Consider the following 26,743-nt stretch of genomic DNA (forward strand, 5'->3'; position numbering starts at 1 on the left):
TGTCACTTCCTGGATAACACGGTGATGTCACTTCCTGGATAACACGGTGATGTCACTTCCTGGATAACACGGTGATGTCACTTCCTGGATAACACCGGGACGTCACTTCCTGGATAACACCGTGATGTCACTTCCTGGATAACATGGTGATGTCACTTCCTGGATAACATGGTAATGTCACTTCCTGGATAAAATGGTGATGTCCCGATCTGACTCCCAGAGCTGTGCGGGCTGTGGCTGCTGGAGAGGATGATGGCAGAGGGACACTGGGGACACAGGGCACTGGAGGGACACTGAGCATCCCTCTGCCATCATCCTCTCCAGCTGCCACAGCCCGCACAGCTCTGGGAGTCGGGTCGTGACATCCCCATGTTATAAAGGAAGTGACATCACCATGTTATCCAGGAAGTGACATCACCATGTTATCCAGGAAGTGACATCACCTTGTTGTCCAGGAAGTGACATCAGCATGTTGTCCAGGAAGTGACATCACCATATTATCCAGGAAGTGACATCACCATGTTATCCAGGAAGTGACATCACCATGTTATCCAGGAAGTGACATCACCATGTTATCCAGGAAGTGACATCACCATGTTTATCCAGGAAGTGACATCACCATGTTTATCCAGGAAGTGACATCACCATGTTATCCAGGAAGTGACATCACCATGTTATCCAGGAAGTGAAGCCTTGATGCAGTAGTAAGGGAAAAAAGCACTTTATAGGCATTTCCCGTAATAAGTGTATATTGGTGATTTGTTTAACTTTTGGGGGACAATACAATACTTTAATAAAAACTTTTGCTGGACTTCTCCTTTAAGTAACAATTGCTGTGTCCCTGCACCAAAAAGCAATTCCTGAGAGTAGTGTGCTGATCTTCTCTCCTAGTCACCTAGTATAATGAGCAGGCTCTACAGCAGCACAGAGTATTTTGCATTGTACTCCCTTGGTGGTGACATCGGTGAGGCCTCCTCCTCCTCCTGGGTTGCATCCCCCTTTCCTGCCCACCAGTGTCCATCCTTTCCGCCTGTGTCTTATTGCTGAATACGTTTCTATGATTCTGTGAGAATAAAGCTAGACTTATAAGCGGCTCAAGCTCCATTTCCTGTTTTCACAACACAGATCCTGAAGTTCTGTCCAGCGGATAATCCTCGGGGGGAGACACAACCCGAACTAACCGGAAGAATTAACCGCAGACCCGGCAGCCGGAGCTGAATGCCACTCCTCCGCTAGGCCACCCAAGATACCCGCCGGACTCAGATCAATCATTTATTATCTCCTTTATTTTATATTTATTTTTTCCACGTTCTTAATTTCCGTCCATTCTGTGGGAAAGTCTTAAATCTCCACCGTGATGGGACTACACCCCCCAATATCCCTTGCGGCTGGGTCTTCAAGTTCAGCCGCAAGACGCCTCCCACCTGTCTACACCGACCACAGAGACTTGACCACTAGTGACATTTATAAGGACTTTGCATTCTCTCAGGTTGCAGTTTTTTTTTCCTTTTTGCTTCTATGAGTTTCGGTAGACGCCACGTCACCCCCCCCCCAGTCGCCACCACCGTGGTGCATACCAGCTTCCTGAGACGCCCAACATGCCACGCCCATTTGGGACGCCATCGGCATACATTGTAACAATCTGAGACTTTCTTCCCCCCCCCCCCCTTCCCAGGTTATTTATTGAATGAAGGATATGTTACTAGTTTTAGGCTTCATTTATTGTGGAATTGCAATTTTGTACAAGTTTGTTACAAATAAAGATGAAAGTAAAGTGAGATTTCTTCTTTCCTGACTCAGGAGGGGGGTGGTCGAAGGAAAATTGGCACACAATGGTTTGTATAATGCTTGTATAGTATGAATCAATAGGTATACGGTCCATCGAGTAAAAATGGTGGGAAGTGCTTAATGGAAAAATGGTAGGGGAGGCTTAAAGAAAAAGTGGTAGGGGGTGGCTTAAAGGGAAAGCAGTGGGAGTGGCTTAATAGAAGATTGGTGGGGGAAAATGGTAGAGAGTGGCTTAAAGGAAAAGTGGTGGTAGTAAATGGAAGAAGCTGGCTTAAAGGAAAAGTGGTAGGGCGTGGCTTAAAGGAAAAGTGAAGGGAAATGGTAGGGGTGGCTTAATGGAAAAGTGGTAGGATGGTGGCTTAAAGGAAAAGTGGTAGGGCGTGGCTTAAAGGTAAAGTGTTGGGGGAAAGGTGGAAGGAAACTGTTTAAAGGAAAAGTGGTAGAAGGTGGCTTAAAGGAAAAGTGGTAAGGGTCGTTTATAAGAAAGGAAAAGTCGTAGAGGGTAGCTTAAAGAAAAAGTGGTGGAAGGTATGGCTTAAAATAAAAGTGGTAGAAGTTGGTTTAATAGAAAAGTGGTAGGGGTGGCTTAAAGGAAAAGTGGAAGGTGGACGTCTAAAGGGAAAAGGGTAGAGGGTATGGCTAAAAGGGGTAGAGGTTTGTTTAAAAGAAAAGCGGCAGAGGGCATGGCTTAAAGGAAAAGTGATAGATGGGTGGCTTAAAGAAAAAGTCGTATGGGCGTGGCTTAAAGGAAAAGTGATAGATGGGTGGCTTAAAGGACAAGTGATACAGGTGTGGTTTAAAGGAAAATTAGTAGAGGAGGCTTAAAGGAAAAGTGGTACAGGCGTAGCTTAAAGGAAAAGTGGTAAGGTTTTTTTTTCTGGAAAAAGGCAATTGAAAAAGTGTATCCACAAATAGGGCCCCTGCTGATCATCATTACTGGGGCCAGTAGCAGTTGGCTCCATAGCCTATGTGGTGGTGGTGCCAGGTACTGCAGCCACTATACAGGCCCTGTTCTCAGCTGATTGGCTATGGATAGGAGATCAGTGTGATATGGATAGGAGATAGTGTGTGATGCTGCTCAGTGTCATGGGGACTTTCCTGTGGACAGAACAGGCAGGGCTGCTGGGTATGCTTCAGTTCACACTCGGATATAATTAGGGACTTTTCCTTGTGGAGGAGACTCCGGTTTGGCAAATATACAATTCCGCGTACCAGGGCAGTACCCACAAGCCACTCTGCCTCAGTCTGAATGTTTAGATTCCAGGGATCAGCGCCGTGAACTGATCAATTGAAGTGGGTGAAGCCCTGTAGGGTTACTGCTTCTCATTGAAGAGACCCAGCAGGTTTATAAAGATATTTACCCATGATGCTTTTCCAGAAAATAACTATGCAAATCAGCTTCTTTTTCATCGCATGAGCTAATAAGCTCAGGAGGGATACTGTTTCCCACTGAAAACACCCAGTGGTTTATGGAGACTTATTTTCAGGCAATGCTTGATGGGAAAAAGATATGCAAATGAGCTCCTGTTCTGGAGGAGAGCTAAAAAGCTCAGGAGGGGGAACGGTTTCCCATTGAAGAGACGCAGTGGTTTATTTTCAGGCAATGCACCACGGGGGGGGGGGGGGGGGGGGAAGTCAGCATGCAAATGAGTTATCCTTCTAATTTTCTATGCTTTTTCCAATGGAGCAGTTCTAGAAAATAATTTTCCATATGCCACTGGATCTCTAAAATGAGAATTGGTACACCCCATGCTTAGCAAAAGTTCGAAGTCATTCAAACTAATCATTTTTTTTGGGTCGACTTTATTTGTCGGTCTTGGTGTTGAGCGGAGTTGCCAAACTGTTCAGGTTCGGCAATGTTCCCCGAACCTGAACCCCCTGCATTGACTCATGGCGTCTGGAGAAGTTGGATGGTGCTCTAGAGCTGCCAGGAAAACATAGATACAGTCTATAGCTTATGGCTGTATCCCAGTTTTACCGGACTCCCTATGGCAGCATCCATCTTCTCCAGCTCCAATGCAGATTGTTCAGGTTCAGAGAATGTTGCCAAACCCGACAAGTTCGGCAAGTTCGCTCAACACTGGTTAGTATCATCCTCGCCAGATTTCATAGAAAAAATTTTGATGGAACTTGGATTGCCACCAAATTTTTGGGATTTCCCTAGACTAGAAGTAAAAGGCACCACCATGGGAACCTATCCAGCCCATTGGTTCTAGTCTTCAGGTAGATGGCCGAATAGTTTTCTCTTGGTCTTCACTAGAGATGAGTGCAATTCGAGCATGCTAGGGTCCATCCGAGCCTGAGTATTCAGCATTCCGGTGGCTAATGAAGCCCTGGGGAGTCCTGGAAAACATGGATACAGCCTATGGCCCATGGCTGTACCCATGTCTTCCAGGACATCCTAGGGCAGCATCCAACTTCTCCAGAATCAAATGCCGAGTGTTTAGGTTTGAAGAGAGTTTATGAAGTTGGATAGTTCCATACCTCAATCTCCATTGTTAAGATGAAGGAGTTAACTCTCCCGGGACTCAATTTAAAAAAAAAAAAAAAAAATTATACTTTTTTTTTTGAAAGACGAAGAAAAATGTTGAAATTGTGAGCGTCTTTCAATTTGTATGTTAAGCAGTTTCTGCGGTTCACACAATGCGCTCCGGCATTTTGGTGATGGGTTTGGATTACCTGCTTCCTTAGATTGTCAGGGAAGGAAGAAGGATTAAACTCACTAAATATCAAAGAAAGGTAATAAAAGGATCCTGAGCCCGGCCGGCCCCGGGGAGCAATGCTCTTATCTGCACTACTGTCAGCCTCATAGACAGTGGATTTCTGGGTAATATCGGCCCATAACTCACTATTCTCCCTTCCTGCAAACTCTGCAAAGTAGAAAGGCGAGAATTACATTCTATTCGGAATGAAAAAAAAAAAATTCAGCATAAAAGCTATTGTTTTGGGGGTTGACACCTCCGTATGTCACTTTGTATTGCAGATTATTACTACACAATAAGCCAGCGCAAAATAAAAATTGAATTTCCAATTCTTTATTATAAATTGCGAAGGACGTTTGCAGCCTCCTCCCCCTCCCTCTCTTGTAGCTACATGACAACCTTGTTTCCTATGCCCGGTTAGGGACTGGATGCAGTGGAGTGGAGTCACTGGCTCTGCAGAGAATGTTGCGGTACAGGGTTAGCCTGGTGTAGTAGTGTTCTGCAGAGGGATGTTGTAAACCTTGCAGGTGCCTCTGAACCCGTATGTCTGCACAAAGTAGTATGTCTTTGGCCCCGGAGTGCTCCGCTATAATGATATCCTGGCTGGTCGTAGGTAGGTGGTACTTGTAATGATTTGGCTGGTGGTAGGTGGCTACAGTATAGACCAAGGAACTTTAAAGATGGTTGTAGCATAAAGGGTAACTTTTCTTGAATAGCGACTATGGTGTCTCAAATCTTGAACAGTTCAAATAATGCTACCTTAAGGTCAGGTGGTAAAGAAAAATAAGAGTTAACCTGTGTAGTGTTTATGTAGAGCAGCCCTGAGCTTTTGAATCCCTGATGTTCTTGAGCTTGACTTTAAGCTGGGTTCAGAAGCTCTGAAGAGGCAAAAACTTCTCCTTTTTTTTGGCTTGACCCCTTCTGAGGGGGATAAAACTGTACGCAGGATATTGTAACCTATAGTGGTACATGTGATTCTGGTCAGCTTTCCACAGGATAGCTCATTAATCACTGACTAGTTGGTGCTGACACCTGGCACATACAAAGATCAGCTGTTTGGTGCCCGCACTACACAAAGAACGGGGCCGGCAGAAGATTGTCTCCATTCACTGTGCAGTGGTTGCAACCTGTCACTGCCGCCTAGCTCCTGCAGGACATACAGCAGCTGATAAGTACTGGAAGACTGGAGATTTTTATATTGAAGTAACTTACAAATCTATATAAGTTTCTGACACCATTTGATTTTAAAACAATTTTATTTCTCCTTTAGCTCTCCTTTTAACTCTTTGAAAACCCATCCAGCTTCCCCTGGTGAAAAGTTAATCAGAACGGCCCACCTTTAAATGGGACTCGCATGCGGTCATAGGATTGTGACTGTTGGCCGGTATGCCCTCCACTACTTCCCTCTTGTGTTATGGAGTCTCACAGATGGAGTGATATTGCAGTTGCATCCCCCTCCTCCCCCTCTTTAATTTACTGTATTACTCTAGTCAGATTTTTTTTTTTAGCTGACTACATTGATTTTCTTGATGAGATTTTTGACTTTGAACATTGAGGCTTCAGGCAGTGAAAAGGGAATTACAGGAAGGGGAGGAAGATGCCGCTTCATAGGCAATACATATGAGATAGTCAGCCGCTCCTGCTGAAATTATTAGTTTCTGTTGATTTTCCTGTAATGTGTATGGCGGCCTATGCACTATAAATATTGATGCTACGTAAGCCCCCATTGTGCATGGGATTTATAGATACGTCAGCTGGGACGTCATCCAACCTGTGACCCTACGTTCCCAAATAAAAGGCATGAGATGCAGATACTGTTGGCTTCTCTGGATGTTAATTTTATTTTGACATTGTTGTAATATTTGTTTTGGTTTGGTGCCACCTAGTGTTCAGCGTGCATAGCAGTGTGCATGTCCACCTACTGAGCGGACTGCTGGAGGACACACATGCTCAGTCATTCTCCCCATAGCCAAGTGTGTACATAGGGCGGCCAATGGAAGCAGCTTTCTGCTAGTCAGGGTAGGAGCAGAGTTTTTTTTTACAGTAACAAAGCAGGATAGCCGAGAAGCTGGGGACAGTAGGAAAAGGCTATGCTGTCAGCTGCCAGAGGAGGAAGGAGCAGAACTTATATAGTAACATGGCAGTATAGCTGAGAAGACTTCTTAAGTTGGGAAGTAAGAAGGGACTTTGTCAGCTGCCAGAGGAGGAAGGAGGCTTATTTTCATAAGGGGGGGGGGGAGAAATAAAATTTTATATATATATATATATATATATATATATATATATATATATATATATATATATATACTGTCTATTACTTTACAACAGTTATTAAAAGGAGTACTCCGCTCAAACATAACTTTTGATATGTTGCTGCTCATGGAGAGACTAACAATTCCTTCCACGCTCGTTATTATCTATTCACTCTCCTTCCCCCAGTTCTCAGCTGCTGCTTTCTGCTGAAGACACAAAAATCTGTGTGAACTTTTCTTACTGTCTCCCCTTTCTCCTTCCTCCCTTCTGAAACGGATGATGTAAAGAAGTCCCTGGCAGGCTATATCTGCAACATTGTATCTTCTTTGGAATGCTGGGAGGGTTATTCTAAGGCCAGGTTGCTAATAAACTTAGAATAACCCTCCCAGCATTACAAAGAAGCTACAGTGTTGCAGATACAGCCAGTCAGGGACTTGCTTACATCAGGCGTCTCAGAAGGGAGGGGGGGGGCTTACAGAGAGAAAAGCTCACATACTGATTTTTGTGTCTTCAGCAGAAAACAGCAGCTGAGAACTGGGGGAAGGAGACTGAATGATGATAACAAATATAGAAGGGATTGTTAGTCTCACCATGGGCAGCAACATATCAAAAGTTATGTTTGGGCAGAATACCCCTTTAGAACCAATTTTACAGTTTTATACAGTTTTTGGGTATTTTTTTATTTAAAAGCGTATACTTATTTTATATACTATATTTTGTGTATACAGTCTCATATACCCAGAGTTCTTCATCAACATAAAAGGGAGGGCGATTCTTTGAAAGGTTCACGACCAGTTTATTGAAAATTAAAGTATTGTTCCTGATTTGGGTGTTTATGGTGTTTTTCTATGTAGGGGATTCACTTCTACATCAATACTAATCTAGTGGTTTCCTAACGCGGCTGTGTACCTCAAACGAGCCGACCTGTGAACGTTCCCCCTCCATCATGGACTGTGAGACTAGAGAACAGGATGAAACCACTGATCTGTCCGCCCCAATTACCGCTTCCAGCCTCCAGTAATCCCAATGGATGTGTCAAGGGTTTCTGCTGCTCCTACTCCAGCGTCCCTGCTGGTACATAAGCAATGTTGTTTTCATACAATCTCTGACTGGTTACATGCTGACCGGGTTCACTGCGCAAATATATCCCTATGCGTAAAAAAAAAAGTATATAAAAAAGCAAAATAAAAAGTAAAGGGAATAAGACCAGTTACTTGGCGAGTGTTGGAGCGACGCTGCGGGGGAAATTCCACTGTAGGAGAAAAGGATCAGAAATTCTAATTGAAAACAAAAAAATGATTTAATTTTTAAAGGGAATGTGTCAGCAGGAAATAATGGTTTTATGTTAAACATATTTTAAAGAATTTTTGATGAAATTTTTTCAATTTTTTTTAAAATCTATATTATAAAATCCTGATGTTCTCATACTCACCACCGGAGCTAAAAATAAGCTGAGACTTCCTGTTGTGTCTGTGATGATAAGGAGGAGGCTGCTGTAAAGTGATTTGTTCAGCATTGCAGCATCATGTGACACCAGTAGATAGAGGAGACAGTAGCAGCTCCCTGTGGAATGACCTCTTCATAGGTCACAGAGAGCGCTCAGTAATGTTTCACATTCATCTCAAGGGGATAGTGTCTGTCTATTGTCATCTATGTCCATGAGGCTTGCTGTAAAGCATGTCACTAATTGCAGTTAAAAGCAGTTCAGGCAATATGGCCGCCCTCATACAAATGGAAACAGATTAGAATGAAAGAACAAGTTTTAGTATCTGACTCTATTCAGTAAAAGAAAATGTAGGTGACACATTCCCTTTAAATAGTTGCAAATAAATTGCAATTGCAATTGTATGAGAAATATGATTTTAACAATTAAAGAGTCATCTGGGAGGGGACAATATCAGGAAGAGTCTGATAACTCCGGTCTCCGGTCTGGATCAACACATTGTTGATACTAGTCGGGCATGCTCAGTGCAGAGAGGTGTCCTGTGCCCGGCATGCTCAGTGCAGAGAGGTGTCCTCAGTGCAGAGAGGTGTCCTGTGCCCGGCTTCCTCAGTGCAGAGAGGTGTCCTGTGCCCGGGATGCTCAGTGCAGAGAGGTGTCCTGTGCCCGGGATGCTCAGTGCAGAGAGGTGTCCTGTGCCCGGCATGCTCAGTGCAGAGAGGTGTTCTGTGTCCAGCATGCTCAGTGCAGAGAGGTGTCCTGTGCCCGGCATGCTCAGTGCAGAGAGGTGTCCTCAGTGCAGAGAGGTGTCCTGTGCCCTGCATGTTCAGTGCAGAGAGGTGTCCTGTGCCAGGCATCCTCAGTACAGAGAGGTGTCCTGTGCCTGGCTTCCTCAGTGCGGAGAGGTGTCCTGTGCCCGGCTTCCTCAGTGCAGAGAGGTGTCCTGTGCCCGGCATGCTCAGTGCAGAGAGGTGTCCTGTGCCCGGCTTCCTCAGTGCAGAGAGGTGTCCTGTGCCCGGCTTCCTCAGTGCAGAGAGGTGTCCTGTGCCCGGCATGCTCAGTGCAGAGAGGTGTCCTGTGCCCGGCATGCTTAGTGCAGAGAGGTGTCCTCAGTGCAGAGAGGTGTCCTGTGCCTGGCTTCCTCAGTGCGGAGAGGTGTCCTGTGCCCAGCTTCCTCAGTGCAGAGAGGTGTCCTGTGCCCGGCATGCTCAGTGCAGAGAGGTGTCCTGTGCCCGGCATGCTCAGTGCAGAGAGGTGTCCTGTGCCAGGCATCCTCAGTACAGAGAGGTGTCCTGTGCCTGGCTTCCTTAGTGCGGAGAGGTGTCCTGTGCCCAGCTTCCTCAGTGCAGAGAGGTGTCCTGTGCCCGGCATGCTCAGTGCAGAGAGGTGTCCTGTGCCCGGCATGCTCAGTGCAGAGAGGTGTCCTGTGCCAGGCATCCTCAGTACAGAGAGGTGTCCTGTGCCTGGCTTCCTCAGTGCGGAGAGGTGTCCTGTGCCCGGCTTCCTCAGTGCAGAGAGTTGTCCTGTGTCTGGCATGCTCAGTGCAGAGAGGTGTCCTCAGTGCAGAGAGGTGTCCTGTGCCTGGCTTCCTCAGTGCGGAGAGGTGTCCTGTGCCCGGCTTCCTCAGTGCAGAGAGGTGTCCTGTGCCCGGCATGCTCAGTGCACAGAGGTGTCCTGTGCCCGGCATGCTCAGTGCAGAGAGGTGTCCTGTGCCCGGCATGCTCAGTGCAGAGAGGTGTCCTGTGCCGGCGTGCTCAGTGCAGAGAGTTGTCCTGTGTCTGGCATGCTCAGTGCAGAGAGGTGTCCTGTGCCCTGCATGTTCAGTGCAGAGAGGTGTCCTGTGCCAGGCATCCTCAGTACAGAGAGGTGTCCTGTGCCCTGCATGTTCAGTGCAGAGAGGTGTCCTGTGCCGGGCATGCTCAGTGCAGAGAGGTGTCCTGTGCCGGGCATGCTCAGTGCAGAGAGGTGTCCTGTGCCGGGCATGCTCAGTGCAGAGAGGTGTCCTGTGCCGGGCATGCTCAGTGCAGAGAGGTGTCCTGTGGCGGGCATGCTCAGTGCAGGCATTGTAATTTCTCTTTGTTTTTTATTCATTTTCTGTGAAATTTAAATGGGTAGAAAGTGCCAGAGATTTGTAATGTACTTCTATTTAACAATCTCCAGTCTTCCAGTAATTATCAGCTGCTGTATGTCCTGCAGGTAGTGGTGTATTCTTTCCAGTCTGACACAGTGCTCTCTGCTGCCACCTCTGTCCATGTCAGGAACTGTCCAGAGCAGCAGCAAATCCCCCTAGAAAACCTCTCCTGCTCTTTTTGGCTGAATTAGTTTCTGCAGCAGGTGGACTTGTGCAAACACCATTAAGATAAATGGGACCACAGCAAATATGTCTGGTAATCGGATTAGTCGGTATATGTCTGGTAAACGGATCCAGTTCTGGCCCCCGGAGCTGAACTCTCTGCCGTGTGACTATTCCCTTCTGTCCTCCCATTTATGCCCAGAGTGGGATCGGGCCTGTGACGTCCGTCACTATATGGAGGTCCATAAAACTCTGCCGTGCAGGTCAGATATAAATGGTGACCGATGAGCCGCGCTATTTCTGGACGCTCACGCCCGGCCGGTTTATCGCCATTGATTATTTCAGTCGTAGAAATAAAACAATACTTTCCTTCTTTGTGCACGAGAACAAAGTGTAAGAAAACTTTTTGAACAGGGTCATTTCCATTGAGTTATTAGATCCCCATCACAGGTGTCTAACCGGAGTCCGTCCATCTCTTGCAGAACTACAACTCCCATCATGCTTTAGCTTCGGCTGTTGTAGTTTTGCAGCAGCTGGAAAGTGTGAGGTTTGGGATCCCTGTATTAGAACACGGATAAGGCACGTCTGATATCGTTATATGACGCCATACACAATCCTTATTAATAGCGGAGGAAATTAAAAGAATTACACGGATGAGCCGGAGACAGCGGAGGAAGCCTCTTATCGCTTTAATGAAACATCTTTGTGCTCATTTGCTGCAAGCGACAAGTAATCGCCATCAATTTATCTTGTTCTATTTATAGAATTTTCCATGTTTTTCCTAGTTAACATATTAAAAAAAAAAACTTTTTTACTCGCATAATTAATATTTCCTCCTCAGGCAAAACCAATCTCCATGTTCTCCCTAGTATTGGAGTTCAGTGTATGCAGGGAGCTCCCTCTAGTGGTGGCTGCAGGTATTCACAATTTATACATATAACCTTATGTCTATGCTGAGGGTTTGGAGCTTTGTATCAGAAGGTAATGGTCATAGGAGGCCTATAGAGGGAACCGGTTACACCCCTCATCAGGTATACCTTTTAGAAACAGGGGTCAGGAGGGAAGGAACGCAAGCTCATGTTTGGTAATTGTGATATAAGACATTGGATCAGGGCGGGGTGAGTACATGAGACCCTATAGAGATACATAGAGTCACCACTAGAAGTACATGGTGTTCAAAAGTGACAGCTCTCCCGTCTCCTCCGCCACCGAGCAGCCGGCTCTATAACGTCTCTCTCTTGCAGGACATGACTTTTGCGCGGACGGCTACCAGTGCGGAGAAAATTCTGAGTGCAGGAACTGGATCACCAAAGCCACCTGTGAATGTCGGAACGGCTTTGTCCCCATTCAAGGAGACCCGACCTATTGTGAAGGTAGGAAGGTCCACCTATCTGCTGTAATAAATGTCTGTGTTTGACAGCCGCTCGTCCCACCGTCCGCCGCCGCCACCAGCCGCAGGCAGTTAATAGTTTGCTGAATGATTGAAGAAAATGATAGAGCCGGGAGAATCCAGAAATAAATTGGATGTGAACCCAGGCTGAAATGTTGGCGCTCGGGCTGCGCTTGTCTCTTGTTGGGAGGTCTGTTTACTCAGCGCCTCGTATCCCGCGCTCTGTCCGATCCTGTTATTCCGCCGAGGTCACCGCACACAGCCTTGATGGAAGGACCAAGAAACAAGCTGGAGACGAGATACTATAAGATGACCGATCTGTAAACCTGCATCTATTGGGATACAAAAAGACTTAAAGGGGGACTCTGACATCAGGTCAAAAACATAAACGTGCTGCTGAAGTCTATAGGGCTGCTTACCTGTCTGCTCCAGTATTGAGATTATCAAAAAGTCATGTTTTGAGGTCTTAGTCCATGGTTTCCCCTCAGCTCTCCGTCACAGTCCTCCCACCCTGCCCGCTCTCCTCCCACAGCACTACTTCCACTTCCACACTCAAAGCTGCTGCAGACTATTTCACACTGAGGATCAGTGAGACTGCAGCACCTGCTGTATGCATTTCCTGTCTGCCCCTCTGCTCATTAACATCATCCATCACGCAGCAGCATGCTGTAACCACCCTACAATCTCCCTGCATGTCCCAATAAAGATATATATGTATCTGTGTACATGACAGGAAGATAGTCATGTGGGCTGGAGGGTCTGGTCAGAGGTGATGGCATCTCTCAGTGGGAGATAAGAGACCAGATTCAGCCAAGCCGCCCGTGACATCAGAGGATGATGCGTTGTCTCCAGAGAGAGGGAGGAGCCGAGAGCTGGAGACAATACACATTTTATAGTAGTTCTTCTATTTCAGCGGTGAATCCAGCTGCAGCCAGTGCTACTAGTAATAATAATAATAGGAAGTTATATGTCCGCGGGTTAGAGGTTTTTGTCCTCCATTCCTTTCATCTTTCCTTTTATCCTTCCATCCATCCATTTCTTTTTTTCTTCTTATCTTCCATTCCTTCTTTCATCTTTTTTCCATCCACCTTCCCTTCCTGTCCTCTATACCACAGGTGTCAAATTGCTGTGCTCCAGCTGTTGCAAAACTATTCCTACCAGGCCTGGACAGCCAAAGCTTCGCTCCTCCCTCCCTCCCTCCCTCCCTCCCTTCCTTCCTTCCTTCCTTCCTTCCTTCCTTCCTCCCTCTCTCCCTTCCTTCCTTCCTTCCTTCCTTCCTCCCTTCCTTCCTTCCTCCCTCCCTCCCTTCCTTCCTTCCTTCCTTCCTCCCTTCCTTCCTTCCTTCCTTCCTTCCTCCCTTCCTTCCTCCCTCCCTCCCTCCCTCCCTTCCTTCCTTCCTTCCTTCCTCCCTTCCTTCCTCCCTCCCTTCCTTCCTTCCTTCCTCCCTTCCTTCCTTCCTTCCTTCCTTCCTTCCTCCCTTCCTTCCTTCCTCCCTCCCTTCCTTCCTTCCTCCCTCCCTTCCTTCCTTCCTTCCTCCCTTCCTTCCTTCCTTCCTTCCTTCCTTCCTTCCTCCCTTCCTTCCTCCCTCCCTTCCTTCCTTCCTTCCTTCCTTCCTTCCTTCCTCCCTCCCTTCCTTCCTTCCTCCCTTCCTTCCTTCCTTCCTTCCTTCCTTCCTTCCTCCCTTCCTTCCTTCCTTCCTTCCTTCCTCCCTCTCTCCCTTCCTCCCTCCCTTTCTCCCTCCCTTCCTCCCTCCCTTCCTTCCTCCCTTCCTTCCTCCCTTCCTTCCTTCCTTCCTTCCTTCCTCTCTCCCTTCCTTCCTTCCTCTCTCCCTTCCTTCCTCCCTCCCTTCCTTCCTCTCTCCCTTCCTTCCTTCCTTCTTCCCTCTCTACCTTCCTTCTTCCCTCCCTCTCTCCCCTCCTTCCTTCTTCCCTCCCTCTCTCCCCTCCTTCCTTCTTCCCTCCCTCTCTCCCCTCCTTCATTCCTTCCTTCCTCTCTCCCTTCCTTCCTTCCTTCCTTCCTTCCTTCCTCCCTCTCTACCTTCCTTCCTCCCTTCCTCCCTCCCTCTCTCCCTTCCTTGCTTCCTTTCTTCCTCCCTCCCTTCCTCTCACTCTCTCCTTCTCTCTCTCTCCCTCCCTTCCTCTCTCCCTCCCTTCCTTCCTCCCCACCTCCCTCCCTCTCTCCCTTCCTCCCTCCCTTCCTTCTTCCCTCCCTCTCTCCCTTTCTCCCTCCCTTTCTTCCTCCCTCCCTCTCTCCCTTCCTCCCTCCCTTCCTCTCTCCCTTTCTCCCTCCCTTTCTTCCTCCCTCCCTCTCTCCCTTCCTCCCTCCCTTCCTTCTTCCCTCCCTCTCTCCCTTTCTTCCTCCCTCCCTCTCTCCCTTCCTTCTTCCCTCCCGTTCTCCCTTCCTTCTCCCCTCCTTCCTCCCTCCCTTCCTCTCTCCCTCCCTTCCACCTTTCCTCCCCTTCCTTCCTTCCCTTCTTCCTCTCTCCCTCCCTTCCACCTTTCCTCCCCTCCACCTTTCCTCCCCTTCCTTCCTTCCCTTCTTCCTCTCTCCCTCCCTTCCACCTTTCCTCCCTTCCTTCCCTTCATCCTCTCTCCCTCCCTTCCACCTTTCCTCCCCTTTCTTCCTTCCCTTCTTCCTCTCTCCCTCCCTTCCACCTTTCCTCCCTTCCTTCCCTTCATCCTCTCTCCCTCCCTTCCACCTTTCCTCCCCTTTCTTCCTTCCCTTCATCCTCTCTCTCTCTCTGTCTCTCTGTCTCTGTCTCTCTCTCTCTCCCTCTCTCTCTTTCCACCTTCCCCTCCCTCCCCATCATACCTGGACAGCCAAAGCTTTAGCTTCCCATAATAGGAATTGTAATTTGGTAACATGTAATCGGGGTGCGCTGTCCTAGGTATGGAGAGATACAACCATGTGACACCCTTATACTCACATCTTTCCAATGTCCAGAGCAGGAGAGGTTTTCTATGGAGATTTGCTGCTGCTCTGGACAGTTCCTGACATGGACAGAGGTGGCAGCAGAGAGCATCTTAAAGAGGTTATACAGGGGGGAAAAAACAAAACAACATGGCCGCTTTCTTCCAGAAACAGCACCAAATCCTCAGGGAATGGAGCTGAGCTGTAATACCACACACAACCTGAAGACAGGAGTGGCACTATTTTTTTTCTTCTAATCCTGGATTACTCCGCCCCTTCTGAGACCCGAAATATAGCGCCCACCGGCGTGTACGTGGTTTATTTCACCATCCAGCAGGAGACCCTACAAATCGTTTGCCTTCATTTTTTTCTCTCGATTTACCGTCCCTTTAAATGTGTTATTGTCCCTTTAATGATGTTAAACAACTAATGATAATGCAGCTGGCTGTGACATGAGTGGAGTCGGTGACTTTCATGGCTGGTGTGTAATTCTTCCATGGAGTGACTGCCTCTCTGGGTGTGCACATTGAGATGTAGCGGAGCCGGGTGTAATTCTCTATGACGGAGGTTAATTGGCCCATTATAAGTGTCATGTAATTCATCCGGCTGCCATGACGCCTCTCGCTGGGATTCACCATTCCTTTGTTCATTCCTCATCCGTACGTCGCAGCCCCCTATACATTGTGGACGTATAGCGTTGGGTTATTAGCCTTCTGCTGCGCAGGATGTAGCAGAGCTGTGTTTGTGATGTGATAATATGTCGTCTCTATATCTATGTCTATAGACAAATATGCTGGGGAGCTGTCAGGATTAGCAACACCTGCTGCTCCCCGAGCTGCTGCCATGGAAACCGTCTTTACAGCGCCATAAAATAGTATCAAAATAACATTGTTACATATACTACCTGCTAAAAAAACCAAAATCCTGATAAAATTGTTGTATAGTGTCCGAAAAGCCCATATAGTGCCCTCATAATAGCACTATACATCACATACTAGAGAGCAGGGAAATAATACTGCCATCATATAAGAATAATAAGACGTGTAGAGTATTCAGATGATTCCACAATCCAGTACCTAATGCTGACAAACTGGACCGAAATAATACCGCCATAATTTACCTAAACAATAACGCCTTACAGTACTGACATTATACTACTACTATGGTGTACCAATAAAGCCATTGTATAGTCCTCCAATCATACTGCCATACAGTGCTGACATAATACTACTATATAGTGCACCAATAAAGCCATTGTATAGTCCTCCAATCATACTGCCATACAGTGCTCACATAATACTACTATACAGTGCACCAATTAAAGCCATTGTATAGTCCTCCAATCATACTGCCATACAGTGCTGACATAATACTACTATACAGTGCACCAATAAAGCCATTGTATAGTCCTCCAATCATACTGCCATACAGTGCTGACATAATACTACTATACAGTGCACCAATAAAGCCATTGTATAGTCCTCCAATCATACTGCCATACAGTGCTGACATAATACTACTATATAGTGCACCAATAAAGCCATTGTATAGTCCTCCAATCATACTGCTATACAGTGCTCACATAATACTACTATACAGTGCACCAATAAAGCCATTGTATAGTTCTCCAATCATACTGCTATACAGTGCTGAAATAATACTACTATACAGTGCACCAATAAAGCCATTGTATAGTCCTCCAATCATACTGCCATACAGTGCTGACATAATACTACTATACAGAGCACCAAATAATACAGTGCTGAAATAACACCGCCATACAGACCATAAATAATACCGCCAAACTGTGAGCAAATGATACCAGAATCAAAAGTTGAATTAATGCTGCTGCTGTATATAGTGCACAAATACCTCCAGCTCTGTACCACCCAGATAATCACCATAAAATACCGCCATATAGTGCATGTTAAAGTTCTGTCGTGCATTGTAGGAGACTGTTGCCCCCCCTCGCCCCAGAGATTTAATCTCCTACAGCCGCCAAGGCCGGAGCTCGCAGAGCACGGCGGATCTCATCCCACAATCACAGCAGATAGAATCTCCGGCAATTGAATCCCGCCTTACACCTGACACCTCGACTGCCGAAAAGGAAACTGTCAGTAAAACCATTTAGCGGAGCGGCTGCTGCCGGTAATTAGGCATGATGGCAATAAGTAACCGCAGCTCTCCTGCTCCAGAAGGGGGTGGCGGGGGAATGTGAGAACAGAGGCTAAAAAAGAGCTCACAAGCTCCAAACCCAACAGCCGTGTAGTGTAGCGCAGATGTAGCAGAGCTGAAGATGTCACTGAGATGTTGCTGCCTCACTCCATTACCATTAGGGCCTTGGGGGCAATAGATAATGTGTTCTGGTATGAGACAAAAGACAAACTCGTCTCTGATATATCTGACAGACTCAGCTCTGCTACATCACGTACACATAGCTAGGACAGCTTCAAGGATTTCCTTATAGCCTCTTGGAATAATATAAGCTTCCTATGTCACTTTATGTTACAGCAGAGTTAGCCGGTCAGTGTAGCAGAGCTGAATGTGTCATAGGACACAGCACCGCCTTGATTTACTGTCTATTGTTTACAGCATATGTATGTCAGCTCTGCTACATCTACAGCAGGGGTACTCAACAACTTTTAGTGAAGGTCCACCTACCGGGGTCTATTGTCAGGTGAAGGTCCGAGCTGAACATCATTAGTAAAAGTGTTGTGCTCCCCCAGTAGTATATAGACCCCCGCTTTGTGCTCCCCAGTAGTATATAGCCCCCCTGTGTGCTCCCCCTCCCATATAGCCCCCCTGTGCGCTCCCCCAGTAGTATATAGCCACCCGCTTTGTGCTCCCTGGTAGTATGTAGCCCCCCCCCCGCTGTGTGCTCCCCCTCCCATATAGCCCCCCTGTGCGCTCATCCAGTAGTATATAGCCCCCCTGTGTGCTCCCCTACCATATAGCCCCCCTGTGAGCTTCCCCAGTAGTATATAGCCCCCCGCTTTGTGCTCCCCAGTAGTATATAGCCCCCCTGTGTGCTCCCCCTCCCATATAGCCCCCCTGTGCGCACCCCCAGTAGTATATAGACCCCCGCTTTGTGCTCCCCCAGTAGTATATAGACCCCCACTGTGTACATTAAAAAAAAAAAAAAAACACTTATACTAACCTGGGTCTGGGCGTCTCCTCTTCTCTTCCCCTCTTGTGGCCGCAGCGGTCACAAGAGGCCGCTCTCCCCTTGTCCTGGCGCCGGCACTCCAGAGACGTCACTTGAGCACCGAAACCAAAGACAGGACAGAGCGGCCTCTTGTGAGGACCCCTGATCATATGTTGTTTTTTTTTTAGAGTTGTGTCAAATGAAAAACCTATCTAATATTTCACAAATTCAGCTCTGCTACATCGCGTACACAGAGCTACAACAACTGCAAGGATTGGCCTATAACCTCTTGTATTAATATAAGCTTCCTATGGCACTACTTTATGTAATAGCAGAAATAGCTGGTCAGTGTAGCAGAGCTGAATGGGTCATAGGACACAGCACCACCTTTGGTTACTGTCTATTGTTTACAGCAAAGTGACAAACACAGCTCTGCTACCTCTACTATATATATATATATATATATATATATATATATATATAATTTGTTTTATTTTTTTTTAAGTAGAGTTGTGTCATAGGACAGACCCATCTAATATTTGACAAACTCAGCACTGCTACATCGCCTACACATGGCGTAGCTTAAAAAAAAAATAAAGACAATCAAGGAACTCCTATATCCTTTGGCTACCACAACTTTATCTGTTATACTATAGCAGAGCCAAGCTTGTCAGCATAGCAGAGCCGAGTGTGTAATACGGTGCAACCAAAGGTAATTATATCTCTGGTTTACAGCAAAGTAACCAACTCAGCTCTGCTACATCATTAAACCAGGGGGGAGATTTATCAAACATGGTGTAAAGTGACACTGGCTCAGTTGCCCCTAGCAACCAATCAGATTCCACCTTTCATTTTCCAAAGAGCCTGTGAGGAATGAAAGGTGGAATCTGATTGGTTGCTAGGGGCGACTGAGCCAGTCTCACTTTACACCATGTTTGATAAATTTCCACTAGATGGCGATATCACAGAGTTTCATCTGGAATTTCAATTGCGATTGGATTTTATAATTAAGAAATGGCGGAACGATCGATGTCCGAAAAAAACTGAAGACGGGCGCTGTAATCTGGGGAGGAAGATGGATGCGGGCGACTCTGCCCGGCTACTTTAATATTTCATGACTGTAATCCGGGCCTGCCTGTTAGATGGGGAGAGGATGGCGATCATCCAGGCGTTTCTCATCTCCGGCGCGGCACATCTGATGACTGGAGACAGGAGAGGATTGGCGCTGCGGACGCTCTATCCATCCTTCCCGAAAAATGGGAGGACGATAAGGGGAAAAAAAATGTGTGTGAAGTAAGAGAAGAGACAGACCTGGTCAGAGCGCCCCCAGCTGTCCACAGGTTGTGTGGGGTATTGCATTCACTTTAATAGAACTCAACTGCAATACCAGATCCAACCCACAGTGTGGCGCTGTTTCTGGGGGGAAAGTAGATGCATTTAGCAATCCCTTTAAGGCAGAGGTGCACACTCTGCTGCTTTCCAGCTGTTGCAAAATGACATTTCCCATCATGCCTGGATAATTGAAGGGTGTTCAGGCATGATGGGAATTGTAATAACTGGAGGGCGCAGGTTGTGCAATTTAAGGTCATATTGCCAGAATATAGACTATTCTTCATCACTTACGTCAGGGGTTGGGAACCTTAGCTCTCCAGCGGTTGCAGAACTACAACTCCCATCATGCCTGGACAGCCAAAGCTTTAGCTTTGGCTGTCCAGGCATGATGGGAGTTGTAGTTTTGCGACAGCTATAGAGCCAAGATTCCCTACCCCTGACTTGCATGTTTCCCTTAAAGGGATTATCCAGGATTATAGAAACATAGCTAGTTTCCTTTAAAAACAGCGCCACCCTTGTGGTCAGTTTGGTTATGGTATTGCAGCTTAGTTGTATTGAAGCGAATGGACTTGGAGTCGCAATACCACACATAACCCGAGGACAGGGGTGACGCTGTTTTTGGAACCAAGTAGCCGTGTTTCTCTAATCCAGGATAACCCCTTTAAATGTCCCTCTAAACTTGATCTATAGAGTGGTATTCACAAACGTACTAGATTGTGGCTATTTAAAGGGGTACTCTGGCGAAAGTCTTTCTCTTTCAAATCAACTGGTGTAAGAAAGTTATATAGATTTGTTATTTATTTAAAAATCTCCAGTCTTCCATTACTTATCAGCTGCTGTATGTCCTGCAGGAAGTGGTGTATTCTCCCCAGTGTGACACAGTGCTCTCCGCTGCCACCTCTGTCCATGTCAGGAACTGTCCAGAGCAGCAGAGGTTTTCTATGGGGATTTGCTGCTGCTCTGGACAGTTCCTGACCTGGACAGAGGTGGCAGCAGAGAGCACTGTGTCACACTGGAAAAAACACAACACTTCCTGCAGGACATACAGCAGCTGATAAGTACTGGAATACTGGAGATTTTTAAATAGCAAATCTGTATAACTTTCTGACACCTGTTGATCTGAAAGAAAAATATTTTTAACGGAGTACCCCTTTAAAGAGTGTCTCTCATTCTGGAGGACCCGCCCTGTCCCGCATTACAGAGATGACCCATTCACATGCAGTGTAATACTTAACATTACCTGTGGCGGCGCTGCAGGGAAACCAAGCGCTTATTGCCAGGTCTTCCTACAGATCACAGCTAATCATTGCAGCGAACAATCCCTTTAAGAGAACCTTAAAATGCCCGATTTGCCTACAGATTCCTCCACAGTGTCCAAACCGAAGGGTTAAAGCGGGAATTCAGCGTCGCTCCATGGAAATGTAAGCCTCGTGCGGCAGGAATCGGAGGTGTCGGCCGTTGTAACCAGCGGATAATTTTTCTAGCGCTGGTTAGAAAATGAGGCGAGGGATCTGGCCGGTTGCTATGGCGACTTCTCCCAATTTCTTCCGTAAGACGCTCAATGAGAATAAATTGTCTTACGACTGAACGTCTTGGTTTGGAGCGGTGTCATGTGCCGGCGTGCGATGACATTGCTGGCGGGACTGCTGGGACTTGTGGTCTGTCTCGACCACCCGCCTCAGGAAAGGTCTGCCACCCAGATACTGACATGTTTTCTATGGCTTCAATGATGAGAATCCAAACCAAGACCTGTAATTTACTTCTATTAAAAAATCTCCAGTCTTCCAGCACTTATCAGCTGCTCTGTGTCCTGCAGGAAGTGGTGTATTCTCTCCAGTCTGACACAGTGCTCTCTGCTGCCACCTCTGTCCATGTCAGGAACTGTCCAGAACAGGAGCAAATCCCCACAGAAAACCTCTCCTGCTCTGGACAGTTCCTGACATGGACAGAGGTGGCAGCAGAGAGCACTGTGTCAGACTGGAGAGAATACACCACTTCCTGCAGGACATACAACAGCTGATAAATACTGGAAGACTGGAGATTTTTAAATAGAAGTAATTTACAAGTCAGGTGGGTGTGTCGGAAGATAACAGAGGAAGTGAACACAGCACAGTCAAGGAGGAGAGAGGATGACCACACAGCAGAAGCAGGTCCCGGCTGTGAGCCAAGAGGGGAGTAACGCCACCTGGAGACAGCTGGTGGTAGTACAATCATAATGTGATTTGGATTGTATACAGTGTATAGTGTGTATACAGTGTATAGAGTGTGTATACAGTGTATAGGGTGTGTATACAGTGTAGGGTGTGTATACAGTGTATAGGATGTGTATAGAGTGTGTATACAGTGTATAGGGTGTGTATACAGTGTATAGGGTGTGTATACAGTGTATAGGGTGTGTATACAGTGTATAGGGTGTGTATACAGTGTATAGGGTGTGTATACAGTGTATAGGATGTGTATACAGTGTATAGGGTGTGTATAGGGTGTGTATACAGTGTATAGAGTATGTATAGGGTGTGTATACAGTGTATAGGGTGTGTATACAGTGTATAGGGTGTGCATACAGTGTATAGGGTGTGCATACAGTGTATAGGGTGTGTATACAGTGTATAGGGTGTGTATACAGTGTATAGGGTGTGCATACAGTGTATAGGGTGTGTATACAGTGTATAGGGTGTGTATACAGTGTATAGGGTGTGTATACAGTGTATAGGATGTGTATACAGTGTATAGGATGTGTATACAGTGTGTATACAGTGTATAGGGTGTGTATACAGTGTATAGGGTGTGTATACAGTGTATAGGATGTGTATACAGTGTATAGGGTGTGTATAGGGTGTGTATACAGTGTATAGAGTGTGTATAGGGTGTGTATACAGTGTATAGGGTGTGTATACAGTGTATAGGGTGTGTATACAGTGTATAGGATGTGTATACAGTGTATAGGGTGTGTATAGGGTGTGTATACAGTGTATAGAGTGTGTATAGGGTGTGTATACAGTGTATAGGGTGTGTATACAGTGTATAGGGTGTGTATACAGTGTATAGAGTGTGTATACAGTGTATAGGATGTGTATACAGTGTATAGGGTGTGTATAGGGTGTGTATACAGTGTATAGGGTGTGTATAGAGTGTATAGAGTGTGTATACAGTGTATAAGGTGTGTATACAGTGTATAGGGTGTGTAAAGAGTGTGTATACAGTGTATAGGGTGTGTATACAGTGTATAGGGTGTGTATACAGTGTATAGGGTGTGTATACAGTGTATAGGGTGTGTATACAGTGTATAGAGTGTGTATACAGTGTATAGGGTGTGTATACAGTGTATAGGGTGTGTATACAGTATATAGTGTATAGAGTGTGCCACCCTGCTGGTTCCTAGCTCCCCCTCGCTCCACATGTACAGCTATTAGTCCTCTCCCTGTATTGTCCCGTTTCTATGGCTGGTAGACGCCCGAGATGCGGCTGCAGCGGGTATTTACCCATCTGGAATAATCGATATAAAGTGTTGCATGTCTCCCGGCCACCGCTGCATTATACATGACTCACTCTTCCAACAAGGAGGTAGATTTCCTTTCTGACTGCGGAAACATGGAATTATGGGATTTACATGGAAGAAATCACGACGGTGTCATTTATGCATGCGCCTTCCAACAACTTGGCCTCAGTCTCTGAATACAAGAGGATGGGGTCAAGATCGCGCGGCGATAATCACTTCCATCACATGGAGTGGAGCTGGAGAAGCCGGCGTGGACTGTAATAAATGAGCGATAATAGACACCTTCTATTACTATAATGGAGAAGCTAAACGACCACGTAGACTGGGTAGAAAAGCACCAGCTTCCCATTTACTGATCCTGATCCTTTTATAGAGAGCTGCCCCCGTCAATCACAGCCCCCACCATTTCCCCGCACGGAGAGCTGATGACTGGTGCGGATGGAGGTCCCCCTTAGCTGTACAGACATGGGATTGCTTATTATTGGGATCCTGCTGGGATTTCCCTGCTGCGAGAGGGGCAGAGGGCGACGCTTAATCAACACTCCCAGCGCTAAACTGGCAAATATTGGGAGGATAAATCAAAGTAAGTGACCCCACACCGTGCAGAAAGACACCGCCACATAACTTACCCAAATGGGTGGGTATTAGTTCCCAGGTAGGGGGTTATTGTTACATTTTATACCAAACAGTTTTTTTTTTTTAGACTGTTAGCTCCTATCAACAGAAGCCCAAAACAGCTGTCTGCGAGTAGATAACCTCTCCTTATGGAGAGCTGTCTGGCTTGGCTTAATTTTTTATTCATGTTCTAAGGCTTCTTAATATTTAGACACTGACTTGAAGTTACAGATAGCTCCGAAATGTGACATGCAAAGCAGCTCTTTGATAAGTGGCTATACGTGTAAGTTCTTCTTCCGGAGAGCAGTCTGGCTTGGCTTAAATCTTTATTCATGTTATAAGGCTTCTTATAATTTAGACACTTATTTGATGGGACAGCTACTTCTAACAGCTGTTTTGCATGTCCTTCTTCCCTTCCCAGCATGAGTGGCTACAGGTAATTTCTCCTCCTAGAGAGGTGTTTGACTTGAATTAAAATCTTTAATCATGTTCTAAGGCTTCTTATCAAGTAGACGTTGATTTGAAAATACAGATAGCTCTGATAGGTGACATCAGAGAGCTGCATTGCATGTCCTTTTTCTCAGCATAAGTGACTACAGGTAATTTCTCCACCTGGAGAGGTGCTTAGCTTGGCTTAAATCCTCAATTACGTTCTAAGGCTTCTTATCATGTAGACATTGATTTAAAGATTCAGATACCTCTGATAGGTGACATCAGAGAGCTCCTTTGCACATCCCTCTTTCTATCGATTTTGGTGGAAAGCATAAGTGACCACAGTTAACCCCTGGCTTGGCTTTAATCCTCAGTCATGTTCTAAGGCTTCTTATCCTTCACACACTGACTTGAAGGGGAAGCTGCCTCCAAAAGGTGACATCAGAGATCTGCTTTGTGTGTCCTTCTTCCCAGGTAATTTCTTCGTTGGAGATGTGCCTGGCCTAACTTAAATCCTCAGTCATGTATTAAGGCTCCTTATTCTTCAGACATTGACTTAAAGGGACAACTGGCCCCCAAAAACTGCTTTGCATGTCCTTCTTCCCACCAATCATGGTGTTGAGTAGAGGTGCACAGAAGGATTTAGCATGAATTTGGATTCTGTTTGAATTTCACAAAGTATTAGGATTAGTTTTACAATTCCTTCTGTAGAGTGAGCAGCCTGGACGTAAGTACTGATGCTGTACGCTGTATCAAGCTGCTTGGTATACTGCACAAACCACATTTCAAGTGATTTACAGTATTTACAAGTACTTGAATAAAGTACAATAGCAGGGGCACCTGTCTTTGACAAGAGTCCCTGCACCTTTAATACTTTCAGTGGGCAATTGCAGTGAAATCTGGACACTAATGGATTCAAATCAAATCTGATTCGCCAAATCACATCCAAAAGGAATCTCGGGAGAATCCCTCATCTCTAGAGTTGGCCATGCTATGACTATAGGAAAACGATGCAGATTCCGACGGTTCTTCTGAGGTGTTATGAGTCAGGTCTTAGTCTCCTCACTTCTCCATCCGGCAGTCCCCAGTCGATAGGTGGGATGACTCGGGCAGTAGAGTAATTGTGGCCACATCTATGGTCCATGGATGAGTGGACACCAAGGGTCACCATGGATGATGTCTGCTTACGCCTATCACATGTTGTACTTGGTCGATAGGTACTTTGGGTTCAAGTAGGCATCTGCTAGACTGGGATCAATTCCATCTGGAGTAGTCTCCAATTAGAAGCTGGACCTTAAACCGAGCACGGCAAGGAAAATACGATAAAAAATGGATGAGTTACCTGCGGGGAGGGGGAGGGGAGGGGAGGGGGAGGGGTTGCTCTTTTCATTTGTTTGACAGTTTAAAAGGCTTCATTCTAACAACAGGAGAATCCTCTTCCCGGCTATAAAATCCATAGAGTTTATGAGCCTCTCTATCTCGCCGTGTCACACCGGGCGCGCGGCTTTAATTAATGCATTTTTCCTCTCCCATTGATGAGTATCGGCTCATGTATCGTCACACCATGGATCACCGGCGCCGGGAGGAAATCACTTATTGAGAATGATCACAAAGAGCCGCTTCACTGACCTTTTACGTTTCTATTACTTTCTTACATGGTCTGTTTACCCATGCGGATCAAAACTCATCCAAACCCCCATTTATGGTGGGGAAAAAAATTAATCGAAATTTTTTTAGGGGGTTGGGTAGAGAGTCAGAGCCGTAGGATTGTACCAAGAACGGCAACATTTTTGGTTAATGCCCAAAAAGTTAGACCAACCCTTTGAGAGGGTGATTTGTTTGGGTGGTAATTGGCCAAAATTAAAGGGAATCTGTCACTAGGTTTATTCCACTTTAAATGAGGGCAGAAATGCTGAATAGATCGGTGTATTACTTACATCATTCTGCTTTTCCGTTCTCCTAATATGCAGGAGAATAGGATAATTGCCACGCCCCTCCCCTGCCCTCCAGCTGCTGATTGACAGTTAACTGTCTATACACAGCATGGATAGATAGCTACCAATCAGCAGCTGGTAGGCGGAGTTTTCTGCTTCTCATGAATATCCAGGCTACTGAGCTCAGGCACATAATAGAGAGAACTACTTATTGTGCATGTTATTCAGGAGGAGATCTCTGGATCAGTGATACATCATCCTGTTCAGCTTCTCTGTTACTAGTTTATGCTACCCTGAGATAGGACACCATAAACCTACAGAGTCAGTGAAAGCCATGTTTCTCATTGAAGAGAATTTTTTTTTCCCATGGGGCATTGCTTGAAAGTAAAGTGCCCTGTTCTGTACTGATGAGGGGCAATAACTCTGGAGCAGCTGTCTGCAGATAAGGGTAAGCTTTCCCTTTGGAGGGATTTTTGCCTTGGCATCTATCCCTAGTCATGTTCTAAGACTCCTACTTGAAGGGAAGGCAAAGTGGTGTGAGAGAGCTGCTTTGCATATCCTTTCTTCCCACAATTGCTGGTCTTTTCAGTAAGAAACAATACCCCTCCTGAGCTGCGCGGCTTTCCTACACCAAGGCAGCTAATTTGCATATTTTTCCCATGGAACATCGCTTCAAAATAAGTCTTAAAAGAGAAATGACTCCCCTTTTGAGCTTATTAGTTCGTTTCCAGAAGAAGAGCTCATAGGAATACAGTTTTTCCCATAATGCACTGCTTGAAAAAAAAGTCACCATATACAACTGGGTCTCCCCAATGAGAAATAGTACCTGTCCTGAGCCTCTTAATTCTCCTCTGTTAGAACTGCTCATTTGCATATATATTTTTTTTTACCCATGAAGTACTGTCTGAAAATAGGTCTCCATTATACACCGGGTTTCCTCAATGAAAAACAGCACCCCTCCTGAGTTTATTAGTTCTCCTCCAGAGGGAAGGCTAATTTGCATACTGTT

General features: G+C 46.1%; 1 protein-coding gene across 4 annotated transcripts in view; it reads left to right on the forward strand.

The window, feature by feature from the left end:
* Positions 1-26,743, forward strand: part of NELL1 (neural EGFL like 1) — a 445,407-nt gene that overhangs the window by 173,487 nt on the left and 245,177 nt on the right. For all 4 annotated transcript variants that reach the window (XM_069968052.1, XM_069968055.1, XM_069968054.1 and 1 more), the window contains exon 12: positions 11,722-11,850. In XM_069968052.1, the coding sequence (XP_069824153.1) occupies positions 11,722-11,850 (129 nt within the window). The remainder of the gene's footprint in view (positions 1-11,721; positions 11,851-26,743) is intronic.

Source organism: Dendropsophus ebraccatus, chromosome 4, assembly GCF_027789765.1.
Source record: "Dendropsophus ebraccatus isolate aDenEbr1 chromosome 4, aDenEbr1.pat, whole genome shotgun sequence".
NCBI lineage: Eukaryota > Metazoa > Chordata > Amphibia > Anura > Hylidae > Dendropsophus > Dendropsophus ebraccatus.